General features: G+C 45.8%; 1 protein-coding gene across 1 annotated transcript in view; it reads left to right on the top strand.

The window, feature by feature from the left end:
- Positions 1-25,734, top strand: part of LOC138671392 (gastrula zinc finger protein XlCGF57.1-like) — a 44,870-nt gene that overhangs the window by 16,428 nt on the left and 2,708 nt on the right. Inside the window, exons 2-4 of the mRNA XM_069759531.1 lie at positions 7,816-7,951; positions 8,064-8,231; positions 8,313-8,436. Coding sequence (XP_069615632.1) covers positions 7,844-7,951; positions 8,064-8,231; positions 8,313-8,436 — 400 coding nt within the window. The 5' untranslated portion in view covers positions 7,816-7,843. The remainder of the gene's footprint in view (positions 1-7,815; positions 7,952-8,063; positions 8,232-8,312; positions 8,437-25,734) is intronic.

The raw sequence follows: 25,734 nt of genomic DNA on the forward strand, positions 1-25,734 counted from the left end.
GAAAACACACAGAAGCTTAAAGGCATGGTACTTCCAAAGGGGAGGGAGGGGCAGAGTACACACAGAGGCTTAAAGGCACGGTACTCCCACAGGGGGAGGGTACAGAGCAAATACAGCTTTTTTTTTTGTCACCGTACTCTCACAGGCAAGGTTGCAGAGTCCACACAGAGGCTTTGTAATCGAGTGCAGGGTAGAGTATGTCACCACGGAACAGACAGACCAACTGTTGAAGGGGATTTATTAACAGGAGTAAGATTCTCCTCGCAGGGAGGAAAACAGGGGATTAGTAAAGATAAAGCAAGCAGTATAACAGTACACAACAAGTTAACTGAAGCTATGAAACAGTTAAGCAGAATAGAGATGAAAAAAAAACAAGTGTTCTTGTAACTTATCAGTCCAGGGAGATACTGACTGGAGGGTCCTTATTCCAATGTGAGTACAGTCACCGGCAGCACTTGAAGATTCTGAAGTCTTTCCTGCTTTCTGAGAACTGGAGACTCCGGGGTTAAACCTTTGCAGACTTTTCTCCTCAAAGTGAAACTGAAATCAGAAAGTAGTACAGTCTCAGTCACTGCTGTAGAGGAGTCTCTGTATGTTAGCCTGGCAGTTTCTCTGTAGTAACGATGTCACACACACACTGGGCAGTTATTTATCACACTCAGGGATCTTTGCTTGTCACTGCAGTCACCGGTCACTGTCTCTGCGCTGTCAGGGGAAGAGTCTTCTCTGATTCTGGAGGCTTCCGAGTCTACACCCTCACATACAGCCTTCACTATGTTGGGTATCTCAGCCTCAGTGCCCTCATGGGGAGCACTACCTTTAGGGGAGCACGGCGCTGCAGCCTGCCCTCTTTGGCGCGCTGCCCTCTCTCTGCTCTCCCACTCTTTTCTGACCACACCCATCTCTCTTCCTCTCTCCTCCCAGGAGTCACCTGGTCCCCTCTGTCCAGGGCAGAAAGTCTTTCCCCCAACAAACCAGCTGTCTGACTAAGTGGTTCCAGGCAAGGAGCAGGGAAAGCAACCTCCTTACAGCTTGAAGGAACAGTACTTTCACAGGCAGGGGGGTGCAGTGTACACTCAGTGGCTGAAAGGCACAGTACTCACAGAGGTGGGTTTGCAGAGTACACACAGCGGTCTTTAGCACAGTACTTCCAGATATGGCTTGCAGAGTATACACAGCTGCTTAAAGGCACAGTACTTCCACAGAGTATGCAGACAGAATCTGTCCCTCACTCCATCTGCGTCCTATTCCTACACTAATGGCAGCGGCGCTTGTGATCCAGCCTTTATGCCGGCCAATATTTAACATGGCTGTGATGGCTCCGGATTTGCACACTGTAAAAGTGTCATGACCAGTTCTGAGTTTATGTTCAGCTGTCTTGTTTCTGGACTGAGCTATTTAAGTCCTCTGCAGCCTGTGGGCCAGTGTCAGCTATAGTTCATGTTGCATGGCTTGAGCACCTGACCTGTTCACTTGTACTAGTGTTCCTTTTTGCCTCTGACTGTCTGTACCCGTTTATGACCTGTTCTGACCTTTGGCTTGTATCCCGACTTCGTCTTGCGTCTCACGTTTTGGTTACCACGTTCCCGGTAGGCTCTGACTTGTTGTTTGTCCCCGACCATTCTTCTGACTCCCCCTGTGTACTGCGCTTATCTCTCTGTGTATGATTTTGGCTTGCCTGACTTCTCTTTCATTACCTGTGACACCTGTGTAGTAGTTCAGTATTGCTGCTCTGTGTGTACAACCTCTTTTCATTAACCAGCTACCCCTGGTGGAGGTTGCACTATACTGCACTGCAGCAGCACATTACAAAAAAGCTTGTGGACTGACTGCACTGCAGCCTTTCAACAAGCTTTATTAGACTGATGAACCCGAACAGGAATCCAGACGTACATTAAAAAGTCTGTATTCAGGGTTCAGTACCGGACACTAGGTGTCCGGTACTGACCCGAGCTGTAGAAAAGGCACCTCACCAAGAGGGCTTACAGTCTACATGGGCATAGGAGACAGTAGGTGAAGAGAGAAGTTGCTCATATGGCCAGGTTATTGTAGAATGTCCTGAAGAAGAGAGATTTCAGGTTGCTTTTTTAAGTGGGAGAAAATCTCATTATTTGGTGTAGAGAATTCCTCGTCTTCCTGCTGCTTGTTTTCTCATTTTAAATCCTTGATGCCAATACACAGTTGGCTTTATCTTTCCATTTCGATCTATTTCCCCTTGCATTTTCCCTTCCGACTTCTAATTAATCCCCTCCTGTGTCTGTGGTCAGTCTTCCTGCTGCCCCTCCCACCTGATCACACCTGGCCTATTTTATGAGCACGTCTGTTATAAATTCTGAGACACAGGTCTGTCTGGACCTTGGTCTGTCTCTATGAGGATAACAGAAACTATTATAGCAGAAATATGCCAGAAATGAGCCAGAAGTGAACAGAAGGTGAGACTAACCACTGTTAATAAATGTACTAAGTTTCTTTCCCTTTCCGCCACACTTATTCTCATCATGCTGACATACGCTCTAACAGTTTTGGCTCCCTTACTCCTCTCTCCTTCGCTATCCTCAAACCCCAGCACCCCCTAACCAAGTAATAATCTCTCCTTCCCTCCTGCCTCCCCACCTGACCTCCTCTGCTAACCTGCTCCTCAACCTCAGATCTCTCCTAATAATACACAAAACAAGCCGCCCACTCTCCTCCCACCTGCTCTGTCTCTCTCTGCGTCTCCTCACTGCTGGAGACATATCTCCCAATCCAGGTCCCCCACAGCTCATACCTCCTACTACTACCCCCTCCTATCGCTCCCAACCCATTATAAACACCCAAAATCTTGCCCACCTCAAATCCGTGCCCATGACGCCCACCCCCCTGCACCCTCTCTCTGGATCACTATGGAATGCCCGTTCCATCTGCAATAAACTCCACGTGATTCACGACCTCTTTACCTCGTAATCTTTTCTTTCTGGGCATCACCGAAACATGGCTGACACCCTCTGACACAGCCTTCCCTGCTGCACTATGTTACGGAGGCCTCCACTTCACCCACACTCCTCGCCCTGGCAACAAACATGGTGGAGCAGTGGGCCTTCTCCTTTCTTCCAACTGTACCTTTAACCCAATCCCACCTCTACCCTCCCTTATCCTCCCCTCTTTTGAAGTCCACTCTGTCCGCATCTACTCCCCCTACAACTTCCAAATGGCCATCATATACCGACCTCCGGGCCCGACCACTGCCTTTATTGACCAATTCTCCACCTGGCTCCTTCACTTTCTGTCTGCTGACATTCCCACCATCATCATGGGTGACTTCAACATCCCCATTGACACCCACCAGTCAGCAGCCTCCAAACTCCTGTCCCTTACTTCATCCTTTGGACTTACTCAGTGGTCCTCCTCAGCCACCCACACAGACGGACACAGATTAGACCTGGTCTTCACCCGTTTATGCTCCTTATCTAACTTCACAACCTCCCCTCTCCCTCTATCTGACCACCATCTACTCACTTTCTCATCACTGTCCTCCTCACCTGTCACCCATGTCCAGCACCATGCGCACCCACGCAGGAACCTCACACACCTAGACACCCACACACTCTCTGACTCTATCCTACCTAGGGTGGATTTGATTTAAATCTAACTGATTTAAATCACGATTTAAATCACTAGTCAGTAAGGCTTGATTTAAATCAGTGATTTAAATCAAAGTTTCTCCCTAACTGAATTTGACTCCGCAGAGGTCCCAGCCTCTTCTTCACGGCAAAAATGTTACAACATGAACAGAGTTGAGAAAAAGACCTTAATCCTATTGTTCTACAAACCTATGAATACAGAATCAACCCCTTCAGTGCCAAGTCCAAGAAGTTAGACAATATGTTTCTGATTGTTTGGAGTGGAATAGATCTGCACAACACAAGAAGAATGTGAATCTAAGTGTGAGGAGGAGGAAGGGCAAGCAGACAAGAAAATGAAAGTGAAACTTTGAGCACAATACTGCAGCATAGCCACAGACAGACAAGTCTGGATCTGTTTGTGTGTACGATCTGAGGTTTATTACATTCATTCCTTATAATGGCAGCAGGCCGTAAAAGAGACCCAGTTTGGGAATATTTTAATGAAGCTCCTTCGCCTATCGGTAAGGCAGGCATGCGTGCAAAATGCAAACGATGCAACAAAGAGATGCAAGGCCTGGTGGCGCGAATGAGGCAACATCATGAGAAGTGCGGTGATGAAGATGAGCTTCATTAAAATATTCCCAAACTGTGTCTCTTTTACGGTCTGCTGCCATTATAAGGAAAGAATGTAATAAACCTCAGATCGTACACACAAACAGATCCAGACTTGTCTGTCTGTGGCTATGCTGCAGTATTGTGCTCAAAGTTTCACTTTCATTTTCTTGTCTGCTTGCCCTTCCTCCTCCTCACACTTAGATTCACATTCTTCTTGTGTTGTGCAGATCTATTCCACTCCAAACAATCAGAAACATATTGTCTAACTTCTTGGACTTGGCACTGAAGGGGTTGATTCTGTATTCATAGGTTTGTAGAACAATAGGATTAAGGTCTTTTTCTCAACTCTGTTCATGTTGTAACATTTTTTGCCGTGAAGAAGAGGCTGGGACCTCTGCGGAGTCAAATTCAGTTTTGAGAACTGCGTAAGTAAAGCGAGCGTCTGTGATAATATAGGAGAGAAACTGCCCACTAATCCTACAGAAACCTCTAGAAGAGCATGGCATTGTGAATGTTACACATATACAGCCTTTATTCTACTGAGTTAAACAACTCCGCTTTATCTCATGATGGAAGAACCTTTGGATGGTAAAATATTTTCCTCAAAAAGCAGTTTATTGAAAAAAATCCGATTTAAATAAAAAAAATCCGATTTAAATAAAAAAAATCCGATTTCTTTTTTTTATTTTTTTTTAAAAACATTGATTTTTATCCACCCTCCTACCACTGTCCTCTATATCCTCACTCCACGACACAGACACTGCCACTGCTTTCTACAATGCCACTCTCGCATCAGCTATTGACACGGTCGCCCCTGTCATGCACAGCAGAGTGCAACGAACCAATAGACAACCCTGGCACAATAACATCACTAAAAAGCTTTGGCAAGTATCCAGAATTGCAGAACGGCATTGGAAGAAAACGCATTCACAAGATGATTTCACTGCACTCAAACAAGCAACACTGGCATTCAAATCAGCTCTCACCTCTGCTAAACAGACCTACTTCACAACCCTCGTATCTTCCTTATCCCACAACTCCAAACAGTTGTTCAACACTTTTAACTCCCTCCTCCGCCCACCACTGCCCCCTCCTAGTTCCCTAATCGTTGCCGAGGATTTTGCTATGCACTTCAAAAATAAGATAGACCAAACAAGGCAAGTCTTTGTTGTCCAACCACCACAACTTCTTTGTATGCCAGACCAATGCCCAAACCCCATAACATCACTCTCCAAAATCTCTGAAGGGGAGCTTGCTCATCTTCTCTCCAAATCACACCTCACCACTTGTGCACTTGACCCCATCCCACCTCCTCCCCAACCTCACTACTACACTAATCCCATCCCTAACCCATCTCTTCAACCTTTCACTAACTTCTGGTACCTTCCCTTCTGCCTTCAAACATGCCACAATCACACCTATTCTCAAAAAGCCATCCCTTGACCCAAGCACTATGTCCAGCTATCGCCCCATATCTTTGCTCCCATTTGCTTCCAAACTCCTAGAGCAGCATGTCCATGTTGAACTTTCCTCTCACTTTGCATCTAACTCTCTCTTCGACAACCTACAATCTGGCTTCCGTTCCCACCATTCCACTGAGACTGCCCTGACCAAAATTACTTACTTACAGCCAAAGCTAACAGACAATTCTCTATACTCTCCCTCCTAGACCTGTCCTCTGCCTTCAACACAGTTGACCACTGCCTCCTACTACAGATCCTCTCTTCCTTTGGGGTCAAAGACGTTGCCCTATCTTGGATCTCCTCATACCTTGCCAACCGCACATTTAGCGTTTCCTACTCCCATACTACCTCCTCATCTCACCCCCTCTCTGTTGGAGACCCCCAAGGCTCTGACCTAGGACCCTTACTCTTCTCAATCTATACATTCGGCCTGGGACAACTCATAAGGTCCTATGGCTTCCAGTACCATCTATATGCCGATGACACTCACATCTACCTCTCTGGCCCAGATGTCACCTCTCTGCTCTCCAGAATTCCAGAGTGTCTATCAGCCATATCCTCCTTCTTCTTCTCTCACTTCCTCAAGCTCAATGTGGACTAATCTGAAGTCATCATCTTTCCTCCATCACGAATATCTTCCCTACCTGATCTATCTATCAAAATAAATGAAATCACACTTTCCCCTGTCCCCAAAATCCGCTGCCTCGGAGTAACCCTTGACTCTGCCCTGTCCTTCAAACCGCACATCCAAGCTCTCGCCACCTCCTGTCGCCTCCAGCTCAAAAATATTTCCAGAATTCGTCCTTTCCTCAACCCACACTCTACCAAAATGCTTGTGCATGCCCTAATCATCTCCCGCCTCGACTACTGCAACATACTCCTCTGTGGCCTACCTTCTAACATTCTCGCACCCCTCCATTCCATCCTTAACTCTGCTGCCTGACTAATTAATCTCTCTCCTCGCTACACTCCTGCTTTACCTCTTTGCAAATCCCTTCACTGGCTCCCAATTTCCCAGCGTATCCAGTTTAAATTACTAACACTGACCTACAAAGCCATCCATAACCTTTCTCATCCATATATTTCCACACTAATCTCTCAATATCTTCCCTCACGTAATCTCCGGTCCTCCCAAGACCTCCTCCTCTCCTCCATGCTTATTCGCTCCTCACTCGATCGCCTCCAAGACTTCTCCCGAATATCACCCATCCTCTGGAATTCAGTGCCCCAACATATCCGGTTATCCACTACTTTCGGATCCTTCAAAAGAAACCTGAAAACCCGTCTCTTAAAAGAAGCTTACAGCCTGTAATGACCACACGACCACCTCAACACCATTGGAGCTACTGCAACCCTCGACCTACTGTCTCCTTCCCCATAATCCTGTAGAGTGTAAGCCCGCAAGGGCAGGGTCCTCGCCCCTCTGTATCAGTCTGTCATTGTTAGTTTGTTTACTGTAAGTGATATTTGTATTTTCATGTAACCCCTTCTCATGTAAAGCACCATGGAATTAATGGTGCTATATAAATAAATAATAATAATAATAATAATAGTGAGGAGGAAGCAGGGGAGAAAACTTGTAGATGATTATTTTAGATGAAGTAGTAGGAGAGCAAAGAAGAAGAACATGTAAGGACTGGAGATTGTGTTGCAAGCTATCAAGAGATGTATGGAGAGGATAGGTTATGGAGAAGATTAGGGGTCCCAAGACACAAATTTGAGCCTGACTGACAGCGAACCCTAACGTTGAGCCAGCTGTCAGTCAGGGCCTGGGGTGCGGTTCCTGCCGCCGCTCTCTATATATGAAAAACTAAATACCCTGTTTTTTCCATCTTTTGACTAGCACTTGCTTGTCTTCAAGTTTCTTGGTGGTGTGTGAACAGGTTCCTACGGACTTGTTCATTGTGCAAGTAGCCCATGTGTTTCTGGTTCTCTATATATGAAGCAGGGACTGTACTCGCGCATGTAACCACGGGTTTCTAAGTGCAGGTTCAGAACGATATTAATTTGGAGATTAATTCGCAGGTTAATATAGTTATTTCACTGACAGTTTGTTTAATAGACACTGAAGGCTCAGTTGGTAATGTAAGTGGAGACCAGGATTTTGCCTCCAATCTTCTTTTTGTTTTGCTTAGTTTCAGATAAAGTTTTCTTTTAAAGACCATGGTTCTTCCCATCTATGACCCTCCGAGGATGGAGCAGAACAGATGCCACATGGCAGCTCAAATATTAGACCTCACCCTGGAGATGATCTACTGGATCACTGGAGAGGTGAGAGCTTCACATCAAATCACTCTGATCTCTAGGAATAAAGCAGGGAAATGAAGGGAAAGACGAAGGATCCTTAGAATAGATGTAGTGATCGGTGTCTCCTCCTACACAGGATCACAAAGTAGTGAAGACGTCATCTGGCGAGTGTGTGACCCCCCGTGAGTCAGGAGGGCAGAGCAGGACCCCATGTGACACCACCGAGCCTCCACCTCATTCACTGACACATGAGCAGAAGATCCTAGAACTGACCAATAGGATCACTGAACTGTTGAGCGGAGAGGTGAGCGCTGCCGGGAATGCTGGGACATTATATAATAACGCTGTGGGAGGAGTCTGCTAATGACGGGTCATTGTGTATCAGGTTCCTATAAGGTGTCAGGACGTCACCGTCTATTTCTCCATGGAGGAGTGGGAGTATATAGAAGGACACAAGGATCTGTACAAGGACGTCATGATGGAGGATCACCAGCCCCTCACATCTCCAGGTAAGAGGAGACCATACTGATTATAGAGGAGAGGCCGGGTCTGAGGCCACCTAGACTCCCCATCTGCTCATCACATGTAGACGATGTATTCAGTCCTGTGTATATTTCCTTTAGATGGGTCCAGTCCAAGAAATCCACCAGAGAGAAGTCCCAGTCCTCTGTATTCCCCGAAATGCCAAGAGTAAAAGGAGAATGTCCCTAAATGCAACTTGAATTTTTTTTCCAGTCTCTAGATGGTGTTGAGGATCCATTCTATGAATTTAACCCCTTAACGACCGTCGATACGCCATTTAAAGGCGGTAGTTACAGCGCCATTAATTAACGGCGCTGTGGAAAAAATGTATAGCACCCCCCCCGAGTCGGATTTTGTCTGGGGTCTCCGCTACCCCTGGAAAAACATGATTCGGGTCTGTTTTTACCGACCCCGGTTTTGCGATCAACAGTATAACAGCGGCCGCAAAAAAAAAGCGCGATTTGCCATTTAATGTCTCCCTCCTCTGATGTGATTGCACATCAGAGGAGAGAGAAATGGGGTCCCCGATCCCCCGTTCTGATACCTTCCGATGCTCCTCTGCCCTCCTGCTTCGCCCCCATGGGCAACGCCATCTTTTTTCGGGAAGAAAATGGGGGCGCCTGCGTAGTGCGCCCGTCGAGATCTGCTGTCAGGCACCCGGCAACAATAGGAATATTTTTCCTATTGGTTCATTCCGGTCACTGTGATAGACCCTATCACAGTGTTCGAAATAAAAAAAAAATTGTAAATAATCTCCCTCCCCCCCCCCCCCCCCCGTTATCACCCTCTTTGTTAGGAACAAATAATAAAATAAAGAAAATATCTATTTCCATTTTCCAATTAGGGTTACAGTTGGGCTAAAGTTAGGGGTAGGGTTGGGGCTAAAGTTAAGGTTAAAGTTGGGATCAGGGTTAGGGTTGGGATTAGGGTTTGGATTAGTGTTAGGGTTGGGATTAGGGTTATGGTTAGGGTTGTGATTAGGGTTAGGGGAGTGTTGGGGTTAGGGTTGTGGGTTGTGATTAGGGTTAGGGTTGGGATTAGGGTTAGGGGTGTGCAGCACCCCAGGTAACCGGTTGCTGCAGTGATGTTGCTTTTCCTTCGGGGAAGGTAATGTCATGCTCAGAGACAATGGAGTATGAAAGGCTCACAGACCTGCTTTAAAAAAGTCAAATGGTGCTTCCTCCCTTCTGAGCTCTGCCGTGCACCCAAACAGTGGTTTACCCCCACATATGGGGCATCAGCATACTCAGGACAAATTGGACAACAATTTTTGGGGTCCAGTTTCTCCTGTTACCCTTGTGAAAATAAAAAAAATTGGGGGCTAAAAAATAATTTTTGTGGAAAAAAAATATGATTTTTTATTTTCACTGCTCTCCGTCATAAAACCCTGTGAAGCACTTGGGCATTCAAAGTGCTCACCATATATTTAGATAAGCTCCTTGGGGGATCTAGTTTCCAAATTGGGGTCACTTGTGGGGGGTTTCTACTGTTTAGGCACATCAGGGGCTCTGCAAATGCAACATGACTCCGGCAGACCATTCTATCAAAGTCTGCATTCCAAAATGTTGCTCCTTCCCTTCCGAGCTCTGCCGTGCGCCCAAACATTAAAACCTACAAGAGAAAAATGTAAGCGAAAACACTGATGTAACTAAGTTTGTTACTTAGTTACATCAGTGTTTTCGCTTACTTTTTTCTCTTGTAAGTTTTAATGTTTTGTGGCCAATATGAACATGCGTTTAACCTCTGCATGTGTACCAACTCAAGTTTAGCTCAATTTTTGTGTTTTTTTTCTCGTGCGCCCAAACAGTGGTTTACCCCCACATATGGAGTATCGGCGTACTCAGGACAAACTGGACAACAACTTTTGGGGTCTAATTTCTCCTGTTATCCTTGGGGAAAATAAAAATTGCTGGCTAAAAATATCATTTTTGAGGAAAAAAAATATTTTTTTATTTTCACGGCTCTGCGTTATAAACTTCTGTGAAGCACTTGGGGGTTCAAAGTGCTTACCATACATCTAGAAAAGTTCCTTAATGGGTCTAGTTTCCAAAATCGTGTCACTTGTGGGGGGTTTCCACTGTTTAGGCACATCAGGGGCTCTGCAAACGCGACATGGCGTCCAATAGCCATTCCAGCCAATTCTGCATTGAAAAAGTCAAACGGCGCTTCTTCACTTCCAAGCTCTGCGGTGTGCCCACACAGTGGTTTACCCCCACATATGGGGTATCGGTGTACTCAGAACCATTTTTTTTAATTTTCACAAGTGTAAAAATAGAAATTTAACCATAAATTTTGTTGTGCAATTTCTCCTGAATATGCCGATACCCCATATGTGGGGGTAAACCACTGTTTGGGCGCACCGCAGAGCTTGGAAGAGAAGGAGCGCCGTTTGACTTTTTCAATGCAGAATTGGCTGGAATTGAGGTCGGACACCATGTCACGTTTAGAAAGCTCCTGATGTGCCTAAACAGTGGAAACTCCCCACAAGTGACACCATTTTGGAAACTAGACCCCTTAAGGAACTTATCTAGATGTGTGGTGAGCACTTTGAGCCCCGAAGTGCTTCACAGAAGTTTATAACGTAGAGCCTTGAAAATAAAAAATCGCATTTGTTTACACAAAAACAATCTTTTCGCCCACAAATTCTTATTTTCACAAGAGTAACAGGAGAAATTAGACCACAAAAGTTGTTGTGCGATTTCTCCTGAATACGTCGATACCCCATATGTGGGGGTAAACCACTGTTTGGGCGCACCGCTGAGCTTGGAAGAGAAGGAGTGCCGTTTTACTTTTTCAATGTAGAAAGCCCCTGATGTGCCTAAGCAGTGGAAACCCCCCACAAGTGACCCCATTTTGGAAACTAGATCCCTTAAGGAACTTATCTAGATGTGTGGTGAGCACTTTAAACCCCCAGATGCTTCACAGAAGTTTATAACGTAGAGCCGTGAAAATAAAAAATCCTTTTTTCCCTCAAAAATGATTTTTAGCCTGCAATTTTTTTAATTTTCTCAATGGTAACAGGAGACATTGGACCCCAAAATCTGTTGACCAGTTTGTCCTGAGTACACTGATACCCCATATGTGGGGGGGGCACTGTTTGGGCATCCATCGGGGCTCGGAAGGGAAGGAGCACCGCTTGGAATGCAGACTTTGATGGGATGGTCTGCGGGCGTCATGTTGCATTTGCACAGAGCTCCTGATGTACCTAAACAGTAGAAACCCCCCACAAATGACCCCATTTTGTAAACTAGACCCCCTAAAGAGCTTATCTAGATGTGTGGTGAGCACTATGAACCCCGAACTGCTTCACAAAAGTTTATAATGTAGATCCATGAAAATAAAAAAATCATATTTTTTCCACAAAAATGATATTTTCACCCCCAAATTTTTACTTTCACAAGGGTAACAGGAGAAATTGGACCCCAAACTTTATTGTGCTATTTATGCTGAGTAGGCTGATACCCCATATGTGGGGGTAAACCACTGTTTGGGCGCATGGCAGAGCTCGGAATGGAAGGAGCGCCGTTTTGGAATGCAGACTTTGATAGAATGGTCTGCGGGTGTTATGTTGCATTTGCAGAGCCCCTGATGTACCTAAACAGTAGAAACCCCCCACAAGTGACCCCATTTTGGAAACTAGACCCCCCAAGGAACTTATCTAGATGTGTGATGAGAACTTTGAATGCCAAAGTGCTTCACAGAAGTTTATAATGCAGAGTCATGAAAATAAAAAATATTTTTTTTCCCACAAAAAAGATTTTTTAGCCCCCAAGTTTTTATTTTCACAAAGGTAACAGGAGGAATTGGACCCCAAAAGTTGTTTTCCAATTTATCCCGAGTACGCTGATGCCCCATATGTGGGGGTAAACCACTGTTTGGGCGCACGGCAGAGCTCAGAAGGGAGGGAGCACCATTTGACTTTTTGAGCGCAAAATTGGCTGTCGTGTTTGGAGACCCCCTGATGTACCTAAACAGTGGAAACCCCCCAACTCTAACTCCAAACCTAACCCCAACACACCCCTAACCCTAATCCCAACCCGATCCATAATCCTAATCACAACCCTAATCCTAATCTCAACCCTAACCTCAAACCTAACCCTAATCCCAAACGTAACCCTAATGCCAACCCTAATCCAAACCCTTATCCCAACTCTAACCCTAACTTTAGCCCCAAGCCTAACCCTAAATTTAGCCCCATCCCTAACTCTAGCCCTAACCCTACTTTCACACTTGTGTCGTGTGGCATCCGTCGCAATCCGTAATTTGGACAAAAAACGGATCCTGCAAATGTGCCCGAAGGATGCGTTTTTTGCCCATAGACTTGTATTGCCGACGGATCGCGACGGATGGCCACACGTCGCGTCCGTCGTGCACTGGATCCGATGTGTTTTGGCGGACCGTCGTCACAAAAAAGTTCAATGTAACTTTTTTTGTACGTCGCGTCCGCCATTTCCGACCGCGCATGCGCGGCCGTAACTCCGTCCCCTCCTCCCCAGGACATAGACTGGGCAGCGGATGCGTTGAAAAACTGCATCCGCTGCCCACGTTGTGCACAATTTTCACAACGTGCGTCGGGCCGACACATTGCGACGGCCCGTACCGACGCAAGTGTGAAAGAAGCCTAACCCTAGCCCTAACCCTAAATTTAGCCCCAACCCTAACCCTAAATTTAGCCCCAACCCTAACCCTAAATTTAGCCCCAACTCCTCTAGCTGCCGGCTGGCAGATCATGGAGGGCGCACTGCGCATGCGCCCGCCATTTTCTTACCGGATGAAGAAGCCGGCGGGCAGGAGGATCCAGGGACACCGATAAGTATAACAGGGTCCCCGAATCCCCCTATTTCTCTGTCCTCTGATCAGAGGACAGAGAATAACACACCGCTTTTTTTTTTTTTGCGGTCGCCGGTAAACAGTTAATTACTGGTGATCGCAAAACAAGGGTCTGTAAAAACTGACCCCGATCTCCCGGGTGCTGGCCGGCGGGCGCACTGCGCATGCGCCTGCCATTTTTGGCCAGAACAAGATGGCGGCGCCCATCGGGAGACAGGTGAGTATCGGGGGCGATCGGGGACCCCATTTCTCTGTCCTCTGATGTACGATCACATCGGAGGACAGAGAAATTAAATGGGAAATCGCGTTTTTGTTTTTTTTTGCAAGTAAACCAAAAAGAAAAAGTATTACTGCACAAAAGCTGCACACCATCAAATAAGTAGATAACAAAAGATAAACATAGACTGATTTTATTCACGGATCAGAACATACAACATAAATAATAAAAACATAATTAAAAACATGAAAACAACATCATGAACACACAGGGAAATGCATATAATGACTCAGTATAATGAGCTAACCCAACAAAGACCGTTGGCTCATGGGGTGTTGCGCAAAAATTTATAATGTCAAAAGGACAGTGCTGAAATTTAGCTCGTATGGCCGCTACCACAGACCAAAAGCGAGCAAAAATAAATAAACGCACAACAACGTCCAAAGCAAAGAGCAGCAACTAGCCAAAAAGGACATATACAGGGCAGCCTATACAAAATGATACCACTGAGACACAGCATATAAACAGGAGAAACCTCCCAAATGTATACCACCTGGTGACGTGATGCCCCACGCGTATCGCCCGGCGAACCGGGCTTCGTCAGGGGATGCATGTTGGCCCGTGCACCAGCCTTAAATAGTGTCTGCTAGATAGCAGATAAGGTTCCGGTGTGTACCGGCCGGCACCGCGAAACCGGAAGTGAGCGCTAACCATAATGAGTGTTGACACCTGAAAGCCCAGCGCAACCATGCGCAGAAGACTCGGGGGGGGGGGGCGGGAGAAACCAGCGAGCACAAACCAAGGTGGGAGGTCCGTGAAATCCTGACAATACCGCACGATCATGCCGAGGACCCAGCGCTGACATGCGCAGAAGGACCAGGGGGAGGAGGAGGTGTCAGTAAGCACGAACCAATGTAGGAGATCCATAAAGTCCCGACAATGCAGCGCGATCATGCGCAGAGGGGAAGAGCAGAAACAGACACAGCGCAAGCGCCAGTGAAAGCCAATGAAGAGAATGCAGACATGCGCAAATGAAGGGGCAGAAGACATAGACAGCCCCAACACTAGAAATAGGAAGCCTGAAGTATTCTAATGGAGCCACATGTACGTGCGCAAAGAGGGGCAGAAATAGCTAATATATATACTGCATAGGCGCCCGCAGGGGCCACCAGTATCAGGGCCAGGAAACATGCGCCGATAACAGGAACAACTACCCCTAAATGCAATGAAGTTAGAAATAAAGCGCAGCAAATAGGAAACGGCGTAAATACCTAAAAGAAAAGATACACCTGTAGGAGAACAAGGATCACTGATACACATAACCCAGTAACAACGGACCAAGCATCCCCCGGGGGCAATCGAACATGCACACAAACCTACAACCTCACAAATCAAAATAAGATGGAAATATTGAGGCGGTCCCCATAGTGCCCAAACGAAACTTTATTGAACAAGAGTAACAGTGTAATAACATAACACATACAGAGTTCCATAAAATATAATGATACCAACACAGCAATATGCATAATATATCCAACATGTTACACATCTATTGTTAGAGAGGACATATAATAGGGCAAAATGGGACCAATAAGGTCAAGTGTGCGCAGTGCTGAGAAACAGCACCCCCCCATGAGCCAAAAAATGCATAAAGATGTAAATAAAACTTGGCATCTGACACACAAAATTATGGAAAAGGAGGCCCATTTGGGCTCATACGCAAAATGCCATATAATAGCACCCCCATGAGTCAAGGTCCAAACGAGATCTAATTCCGACCCATATGGAAAAGAATGCGCAGTGCTGAAAAAACGGCATCCCCCATGAGCCCAAAAATACATAAACATGTGATAAACTTGACATCTGAACCACAACATGTAGGAGGGGGTCCATTATGGCCTCATATGCGCAGTGCTAGATAGTAGCACCCCCATGAATCAAGATCCAAACAAAATCTAATAAGACTTGGCAATGGTATCCCATAAAACAATGTAGCCTAGATGTACAGCAGCATGTTTTATGATAAAGGATAAATATATAATAGTCGGGACCCAAAATGAGCCCAGGTAATCATAATGGATAGTGTCCATAAACCCAATTGGGCATGTGACACAGAACCCGCTGAGGAACACACACTAAAATCTGCAGAGTCCATAGTCCACGTAGGGAAGCGAAGGTGAGTATACCTCATTTATAATATGAGATAGACGGAGGCAGTTTCCAAAATGGGCAAGAACCTCCAAACCCAGGCTCATCCATAGTAGACCAACACATAAGGGAACGTTCATCCGAGGAATCCAGTAAATAGCAGCTCTTCGTTAAGACCTACGGGAGTAATGGAACCAAGATTAAAAATCCACCTCGACTCCATGCGCAGAAGTAATTGTCCATATGCACCGCCCCTATTGGTTGTACGCACTCTGTCCAGTCCAATAATTTTAGTGCCCAGAGTCCGGCCATCATGATGTACCAAAAAATGGGATGCTACCGGAGTGAGTACTTTGCCTTTCAAGGAGTCACTACGTGCCAAATTAATGGTAGAGAAGTGTTTTTGCACTCTACGTCGTAACTCCTGAGAGGTCTGGCCAACATAAACCTTACGACAAGGGCAGATAAGAGCGTAGATGACAAAAGTCGTCTTACAGTTAATATAGGTGCACAACCTATGTCTGCTCTGATTGATAGGGTTCACAAAAAAACTTCTAGTGGGGCACATATATGGACAAATATTACAATTGCCACATGCAAATGACCCACGAAGATCAATGCCTCGATTAAGCCTAATGGTTTGCCTTTGATAGTGACTATTTGTCAAGAGATCCCTAAAGTTAGGGGCTCTTCTGGCTGCAAGTTGTGGTCGGTCCCCCACCACTCTTGATGTGGACAAGTCAGTGGTAAGAATATCCCAGTGCCTCTGCAGAATAGTTCTGATCTGTGACCAATTATTATTATAACTGGTAACAAATCTGGGCCTACTGTCCCGTACCTTGTTCTGAGGCACCAACAGCGACTCTTGAGTATGCCCATTAGCCCGCTGAAAGGCTGCAGAGATACTTCTCCGTGGATAATGTCTTTGACGGAACCGATTAGTCAGGTTGAGAGCTTCTTGGTGGAAGTCCTCATCCGAGGTACAATTTCTCCGTGTTCTCAGGAACTGCCCAACGGGAACACCATTCCGGGTATGTACAGGATGGAAACTCCTAAAGTCAAGAAGACTATTGGTAGCAGTCGGTTTCCGGAATAGTTTGGTGAAAAGAGAGCCATCCCTGGCCATCACTTGTAGGTCCAAAAAAGTCACTGTGGTAGAGGAGAAGGAATACGTAAGCACAATATTATGAGGATTCCTATTGAGAAGAGTGACGAAATTGTGACACTCATCAATACTGCCCGTCCAAATGAAAAAAATATCGTCGATATATCGACTCCAATGGCAGACATGCCGCTTAAACTCCTCTAGGGGGTACACCATGGTGGCCTCCCACCAACCCAAAAAGAGATTGGCGATGGCCGGGGCACAGCGCGCCCCCATGGCCACTCCAGAGATTTGTAGATAGTAGGACCTATCAAACAGGAAGAAATTGTGCCCCATAATAAATTCAAGCAGATCAACTATTAGAGAATCATGCATTCGATCCGAATGCCCCAACTGGTCCAAGAAATACAAAGTGGCAGTGATTCCGTCCTCATGGCTGATATTGGAATAGAGCGACTCAACGTCGCAAGTGACCAATAGAAAGTTTGAAGGTAAAGACACTTCACGACAAATACGAATAAAATGTGATGTGTCCAAAACAAAAGATGGTAGATTTCTAGTTAGGGGCTGCAAAAAATGGTCCACATACATGCAAGCTTTTTCACAGAGACTCCCTATCCCAGCTACGATAGGGCGGCCCGGAGGTCTCTGTGAATCTTTGTGGACCTTAGGTAACATGTAAAATGTAGCTGTAATAGGGACCTCTACCCACATAAATTCAAACTCGTGATGACTAATGATGCCAAGATCCCTTGCCTTCTCCAAGAGCTGTCTAAATTTCCCTGCAAATACAGCCGTAGGGTCCGATGGCAACTTCCTATAAAATCGACTGTTGCCAAGTTGTCGGTGGGCCTCTTCTAGGTAGAGGGAATGTGGCCACAAGACCACATTACCCCCCTTATCAGCTTCTTTGATAAGGAAGTTAGTATTAGACCTAAGATCTCTAAGGGCCCGCCTCTCGTCACTACTAAGATTACCCGGCACAAATCTGCTGGGTCGTAGGGCTGCAATGTCCCGTTTGGCAAGCTCAAAAAACACTCGAATGGCAGGGACTAAAGAAAAAGGTGGAGCTACTTTGGATTTGTTTTTAAAAAGGCGAGAATCCTTACCATCATCAAGGCTATTTTCTTGCAGGAGTAGTAGAAGGTCACGAAAAACCTGTTGGTCAGTCTGATCCAATCCCTCTGTCATGTGTGGTCTACTGTGTAACACCTGTAAAAGAAGACGTCTGCAGAATAAATACAAATCCTTTACCACTGTAAATTTATCCAATTCATGGACCGGGGAAAAGGTTAGACCCCGTTGCAGCACAGAAAGTTCACTCGGAGACAAGATATGGTCTGATAGATTAACTACCTGTAGTATATCACAAGGTACCTGGGCGGAAGCAGCAGAAGGGATTAGGGGTCCTGGAGTCATTACTTGCGTTGAGCCTTGTAAGGCCTCTTGAACGTGGGCTGACGCCCCCCGTACCTCGTAATCCGTGAAGGTAGAAATGTGGCGCCTCCGCCCCCTTCGAGTCCGATGTCTGGATCGCTTTCTGCTGAAGATAAAAAATCACTCTCCGACGTACCAGTTGTCATAGTAGTGTGTTTGGACTCATTACTTTTTTGAGGTTGGAAACCTTGCCTCCTGTTTCCCTGATGTTTCCATTTAAAGGCTTTTTTGGAGTCAAAATCATTGCGGTCCCTAAAGAATTTAGATTTCTTCTTGGCCATCACCTCACGGTCATATTTGTCTAGGCCCTCTTTAAGTTTGACCTTGAAGGGCTGCACTTGTTTGACATCATCAAAATTCGCCATCTTAGCTTCTAAGTCTTTGATGTGGCTTTTGGTTTGAACTAAAAGTTCACGATCATGTTCCAAAAGCATATTCATAATGATGCTGGAGCACTTCAAAAGACCTTGTTCCCATATGTCACGAAATCCCGGGGAGGGCTCCCACGCCGGAAAAATAGACACTCTAAGACCACGAGGGGCAATCCCCAGCTTAACATATTCCTCAAGACTGCGTATATTCCACCAGAGTCTGATCCCAGCCCGGTGTGCCCCCAATAGCTCCGAGGCAAGTTTATTGAAATCTGAATCAGGTGAGCTCTGTTCCTCAGATGAAAAAACATTCATGGATTGAGCCCGCCATGCGGCTTCTCGAGCCTCCCAATCCATAGCTCACAGCACTGACTAGCACAGCCGGAACCTACAAGATAAATAATAAGACACATGCACTCAATATAGAGACATGCACACAAAGTAGATTATTATTTCCAAATAGAACGCGTGCCAGCCCAAGAAAGAAGCCCACCATAAGGTGAGCATAGAGCATATAATGAATCTAAACGATTAGGGCGCACAGCTATATAGATCAAATAAAAAGTGCTGAGGGTGCAAAACAACAGTAATAAAAACTGAACAAGTAAACCAAAAAGAAAAAGTATTACTGCACAAAAGCTGCACACCATCAAATAAGTAGATAACAAAAGATAAACATAGACTGATTTTATTCACGGATCAGAACATACAACATAAATAATAAAAACATAATTAAAAACATGAAAACAACATCATGAACACACAGGGAAATGCATATAATGACTCAGTATAATGAGCTAACCCAACAAAGACCGTTGGCTCATGGGGTGTTGCGCAAAAATTTATAATGTCAAAAGGACAGTGCTGAAATTTAGCTCGTATGGCCGCTACCACAGACCAAAAGCGAGCAAAAATAAATAAACGCACAACAACGTCCAAAGCAAAGAGCAGCAACTAGCCAAAAAGGACATATACAGGGCAGCCTATACAAAATGATACCACTGAGACACAGCATATAAACAGGAGAAACCTCCCAAATGTATACCACCTGGTGACGTGATGCCCCACGCGTATCGCCCGGCGAACCGGGCTTCGTCAGGGGATGCATGTTGGCCCGTGCACCAGCCTTAAATAGTGTCTGCTAGATAGCAGATAAGGTTCCGGTGTGTACCGGCCGGCACCGCGAAACCGGAAGTGAGCGCTAACCATAATGAGTGTTGACACCTGAAAGCCCAGCGCAACCATGCGCAGAAGACTCGGGGGGGGGGGGGGGCGGGAGAAACCAGCGAGCACAAACCAAGGTGGGAGGTCCGTGAAATCCTGACAATACCGCACGATCATGCCGAGGACCCAGCGCTGACATGCGCAGAAGGACCAGGGGGAGGAGGAGGTGTCAGTAAGCACGAACCAATGTAGGAGATCCATAAAGTCCCGACAATGCAGCGCGATCATGCGCAGAGGGGAAGAGCAGAAACAGACACAGCGCAAGCGCCAGTGAAAGCCAATGAAGAGAATGCAGACATGCGCAAATGAAGGGGCAGAAGACATAGACAGCCCCAACACTAGAAATAGGAAGCCTGAAGTATTCTAATGGAGCCACATGTACGTGCGCAAAGAGGGGCAGAAATAGCTAATATATATACTGCATAGGCGCCCGCAGGGGCCACCAGTATCAGGGCCAGGAAACATGCGCCGATAACAGGAACAACTACCCCTAAATGCAATGAAGTTAGAAATAAAGCGCAGCAAATAGGAAACGGCGTAAATACCTAAAAGAAAAGATACACCTGTAGGAGAACAAGGATCACTGATACACATAACCCAGTAACAACGGACCAAGCATCCCCCGGGGGCAATCGAACATGCACACAAACCTACAACCTCACAAATCAAAATAAGATGGAAATATTGAGGCGGTCCCCATAGTGCCCAAACGAAACTTTATTGAACAAGAGTAACAGTGTAATAACATAACACATACAGAGTTCCATAAAATATAATGATACCAACACAGCAATATGCATAATATATCCAACATGTTACACATCTATTGTTAGAGAGGACATATAATAGGGCAAAATGGGACCAATAAGGTCAAGTGTGCGCAGTGCTGAGAAACAGCACCCCCCCATGAGCCAAAAAATGCATAAAGATGTAAATAAAACTTGGCATCTGACACACAAAATTATGGAAAAGGAGGCCCATTTGGGCTCATACGCAAAATGCCATATAATAGCACCCCCATGAGTGAAGGTCCAAACGAGATCTAATTCCGACCCATATGGAAAAGAATGCGCAGTGCTGAAAAAACGGCATCCCCACCTTTTTCTTTAGTCCCTGCCATTCGAGTGTTTTTTGAGCTTGCCAAACGGGACATTGCAGCCCTACGACCCAGCAGATTTGTGCCGGGTAATCTTAGTAGTGACGAGAGGCGGGCCCTTAGAGATCTTAGGTCTAATACTAACTTCCTTATCAAAGAAGCTGATAAGGGGGGTAATGTGGTCTTGTGGCCACATTCCCTCTACCTAGAAGAGGCCCACCGACAACTTGGCAACAGTCGATTTTATAGGAAGTTGCCATCGGACCCTACGGCTGTATTTGCAGGGAAATTTAGACAGCTCTTGGAGAAGGCAAGGGATCTTGGCATCATTAGTCATCACGAGTTTGAATTTATGTGGGTAGAGGTCCCTATTACAGCTACATTTTACATGTTACCTAAGGTCCACAAAGATTCACAGAGACCTCCGGGCCGCCCTATCGTAGCTGGGATAGGGAGTCTCTGTGAAAAAGCTTGCATGTATGTGGACCATTTTTTGCAGCCCCTAACTAGAAATCTACCATCTTTTGTTTTGGACACATCACATTTTATTCGTATTTGTCGTGAAGTGTCTTTACCTTCAAACTTTCTATTGGTCACTTGCGACGTTGAGTCGCTCTATTCCAATATCAGCCATGAGGACGGAATCACTGCCACTTTGTATTTCTTGGACCAGTTGGGGCATTCGGATCGAATGCATGATTCTCTAATAGTTGATCTGCTTGAATTTATTATGGGGCACAATTTCTTCCTGTTTGATAGGTCCTACTATCTACAAATCTCTGGAGTGGCCATGGGGGCGCGCTGTGCCCCGGCCATCGCCAATCTCTTTTTGGGTTGGTGGGAGGCCACCATGGTGTACCCCCTAGAGGAGTTTAAGCGGCATGTCTGCCATTGGAGTCGATATATCGACGATATTTTTTTCATTTGGACGGGCAGTATTGATGAGTGTCACAATTTCGTCACTCTTCTCAATAGGAATCCTCATAATATTGTGCTTACGTATTCCTTCTCCTCTACCACAGTGACTTTTTTGGACCTACAAGTGATGGCCAGGGATGGCTCTCTTTTCACCAAACTATTCCGGAAACCGACTGCTACCAATAGTCTTCTTGACTTTAGGAGTTTCCATCCTGTACATACCCGGAATGGTGTTCCCGTTGGGCAGTTCCTGAGAACACGGAGAAATTGTACCTCGGATGAGGACTTCCACCAAGAAGCTCTCAACCTGACTAATCGGTTCCGTCAAAGACATTATCCACGGAGAAGTATCTCTGCAGCCTTTCAGCGGGCTAATGGGCATACTCAAGAGTCGCTGTTGGTGCCTCAGAACAAGGTACGGGACAGTAGGCCCAGATTTGTTACCAGTTATAATAATAATTGGTCACAGATCAGAACTATTCTGCAGAGGCACTGGGATATTCTTACCACTGACTTGTCCACATCAAGAGTGGTGGGGGACCGACCACAACTTGCAGCCAGAAGAGCCCCTAACTTTAGGGATCTCTTGACAAATAGTCACTATCAAAGGCAAACCATTAGGCTTAATCGAGGCATTGATCTTCGTGGGTCATTTGCATGTGGCAATTGTAATATTTGTCCATATATGTGCCCCACTAGAAGTTTTTTTGTGAACCCTATCAATCAGAGCAGACATAGGTTGTGCACCTATATTAACTGTAAGACGACTTTTGTCATCTACGCTCTTATCTGCCCTTGTCGTAAGGTTTATGTTGGCCAGACCTCTCAGGAGTTACGACGTAGAGTGCAAAAACACTTCTCTACCATTAATTTGGCACGTAGTGACTCCTTGAAAGGCAAAGTACTCACTCCGGTAGCATCCCATTTTTTGGTACATCATGATGGCCGGACTCTGGGCACTAAAATTATTGGACTGGACAGAGTGCGTACAACCAATAGGGGCGGTGCATATGGACAATTACTTCTGCGCATGGAGTCGAGGTGGATTTTTAATCTTGGTTCCATTACTCCCGTAGGTCTTAACGAAGAGCTGCTATTTACTGGATTCCTCGGATGAACGTTCCCTTATGTGTTGGTCTACTATGGATGAGCCTGGGTTTGGAGGTTCTTGCCCATTTTGGAAACTGCCTCCGTCTATCTCATATTATAAATGAGGTATACTCACCTTCGCTTCCCTACGTGGACTATGGACTCTGCAGATTTTAGTGTGTGTTCCTCAGCGGGTTCTGTGTCACATGCCCAATTGGGTTTATGGACACTATCCATTATGATTACCTGGGCTCATTTTGGGTCCCGACTATTATATATTTATCCTTTATCATAAAACATGCTGCTGTACATCTAGGCTACATTGTTTTATGGGATACCATTGCCAAGTCTTATTAGATTTTGTTTGGATCTTGATTCATGGGGGTGCTACTATCTAGCACTGCGCATATGAGGCCATAATGGACCCCCTCCTACATGTTGTGGTTCAGATGTCAAGTTTATCACATGTTTATGTATTTTTGGGCTCATGGGGGATGCCGTTTTTTCAGCACTGCGCATTCTTTTCCATATGGGTCGGAATTAGATCTCGTTTGGACCTTGACTCATGGGGGTGCTATTATATGGCATTTTGCGTATGAGCCCAAATGGGCCTCCTTTTCCATAATTTTGTGTGTCAGATGCCAAGTTTTATTTACATCTTTATGCATTTTTTGGCTCATGGGGGGGTGCTGTTTCTCAGCACTGCGCACACTTGACCTTATTGGTCCCATTTTGCCCTATTATATGTCCTCTCTAACAATAGATGTGTAACATGTTGGATATATTATGCATATTGCTGTGTTGGTATCATTATATTTTATGGAACTCTGTATGTGTTATGTTATTACACTGTTACTCTTGTTCAATAAAGTTTCGTTTGGGCACTATGGGGACCGCCTCAATATTTCCATCTTATTTTGATTTGTGAGGTTGTAGGTTTGTGTGCATGTTCGATTGCCCCCGGGGGATGCTTGGTCCGTTGTTACTGGGTTATGTGTATCAGTGATCCTTGTTCTCCTACAGGTGTATCTTTTCTTTTAGGTATTTACGCCGTTTCCTATTTGCTGCGCTTTATTTCTAACTTCATTGCATTTAGGGGTAGTTGTTCCTGTTATCGGCGCATGTTTCCTGGCCCTGATACTGGTGGCCCCTGCGGGCGCCTATGCAGTATATATATTAGCTATTTCTGCCCCTCTTTGCGCACGTACATGTGGCTCCATTAGAATACTTCAGGCTTCCTATTTCTAGTGTTGGGGCTGTCTATGTCTTCTGCCCCTTCATTTGCGCATGTCTGCATTCTCTTCATTGGCTTTCACTGGCGCTTGCGCTGTGTCTGTTTCTGCTCTTCCCCTCTGCGCATGATCGCGCTGCATTGTCGGGACTTTATGGATCTCCTACATTGGTTCGTGCTTACTGACACCTCCTCCTCCCCCTGGTCCTTCTGCGCATGTCAGCGCTGGGTCCTCGGCATGATCGTGCGGTATTGTCAGGATTTCACGGACCTCCCACCTTGGTTTGTGCTCGCTGGTTTCTCCCGCCCCTCCCCCCCCCCCCCCCCCCCCCGAGTCTTCTGCGCATGGTTGCGCTGGGCTTTCAGGTGTCAACACTCATTATGGTTAGCGCTCACTTCCGGTTTCGCGGTGCCGGCCGGTACACACCGGAACCTTATCTGCTATCTAGCAGACACTATTTAAGGCTGGTGCACGGGCCAACATGCATCCCCTGACGAAGCCCGGTTCGCCGGGCGATACGCGTGGGGCATCACGTCACCAGGTGGTATACATTTGGGAGGTTTCTCCTGTTTATATGCTGTGTCTCAGTGGTATCATTTTGTATAGGCTGCCCTGTATATGTCCTTTTTGGCTAGTTGCTGCTCTTTGCTTTGGACGTTGTTGTGCGTTTATTTATTTTTGCTCGCTTTTGGTCTGTGGTAGCGGCCATACGAGCTAAATTTCAGCACTGTCCTTTTGACATTATAAATTTTTGCGCAACACCCCATGAGCCAACGGTCTTTGTTGGGTTAGCTCATTATACTGAGTCATTATATGCATTTCCCTGTGTGTTCATGATGTTGTTTTCATGTTTTTAATTATGTTTTTATTATTTATGTTGTATGTTCTGATCCGTGAATAAAATCAGTCTATGTTTATCTTTTGTTATCTACTTATTTGATGGTGTGCAGCTTTTGTGCAGTAATACTTTTTCTTTTTGGTTTACTTGTTCAGTTTTTATTACTGTTGTTTTGCACCCTCAGCACTTTTTATTTGATCTATATAGCTGTGCGCCCTAATCGTTTAGATTTGTTTTTTTTTGCGACCGCCGGTAAACGGTTAATTACCGGCGATCGCAACCCGGGGGTCGGTAAAAAAAACCCCCGAATCATGTTCTCTGGGGTCTCGGCTACCCTCGGTAACCGAGACCCCAGAGAAAATCCGACTCTGGGGGGGGGGCTATTCACTTTTTCCACAGCGCCGTTAATTAACGGCGCTGTGGTTTAAGTACCCTTAACTGCCGCCGTTAAAAGGCATATCGGCGGTCGTTAAGGGGTTAATAGACACCTTAATATATAATCATAGCCTCGGGGTTACATTAATGTAGTTTGTCCTCCTCGTCACAGATTCCACCATTCACAATAGGTGATGTCACAGCTTACCTCCTATACAATGAATGATAACTAGTGATGAGCGAGTATACTCGTTGCTCGGGTTTTTCCGAGCACGCTCAGGTGATCTCCAAGTATTTATTCTTGTTCTGAGATTTGGTTTTCATTACTGCAGCTGAATGATTTACAGCTATTAGCCAGGCTGAGTACATGTGGGGGTTGCCTGGTTGCTAGGGAATCCCCACATG

This window comes from Ranitomeya imitator, chromosome 3, assembly GCF_032444005.1.
Source record: "Ranitomeya imitator isolate aRanImi1 chromosome 3, aRanImi1.pri, whole genome shotgun sequence".
In the NCBI taxonomy this organism is placed as follows: domain Eukaryota; kingdom Metazoa; phylum Chordata; class Amphibia; order Anura; family Dendrobatidae; genus Ranitomeya; species Ranitomeya imitator.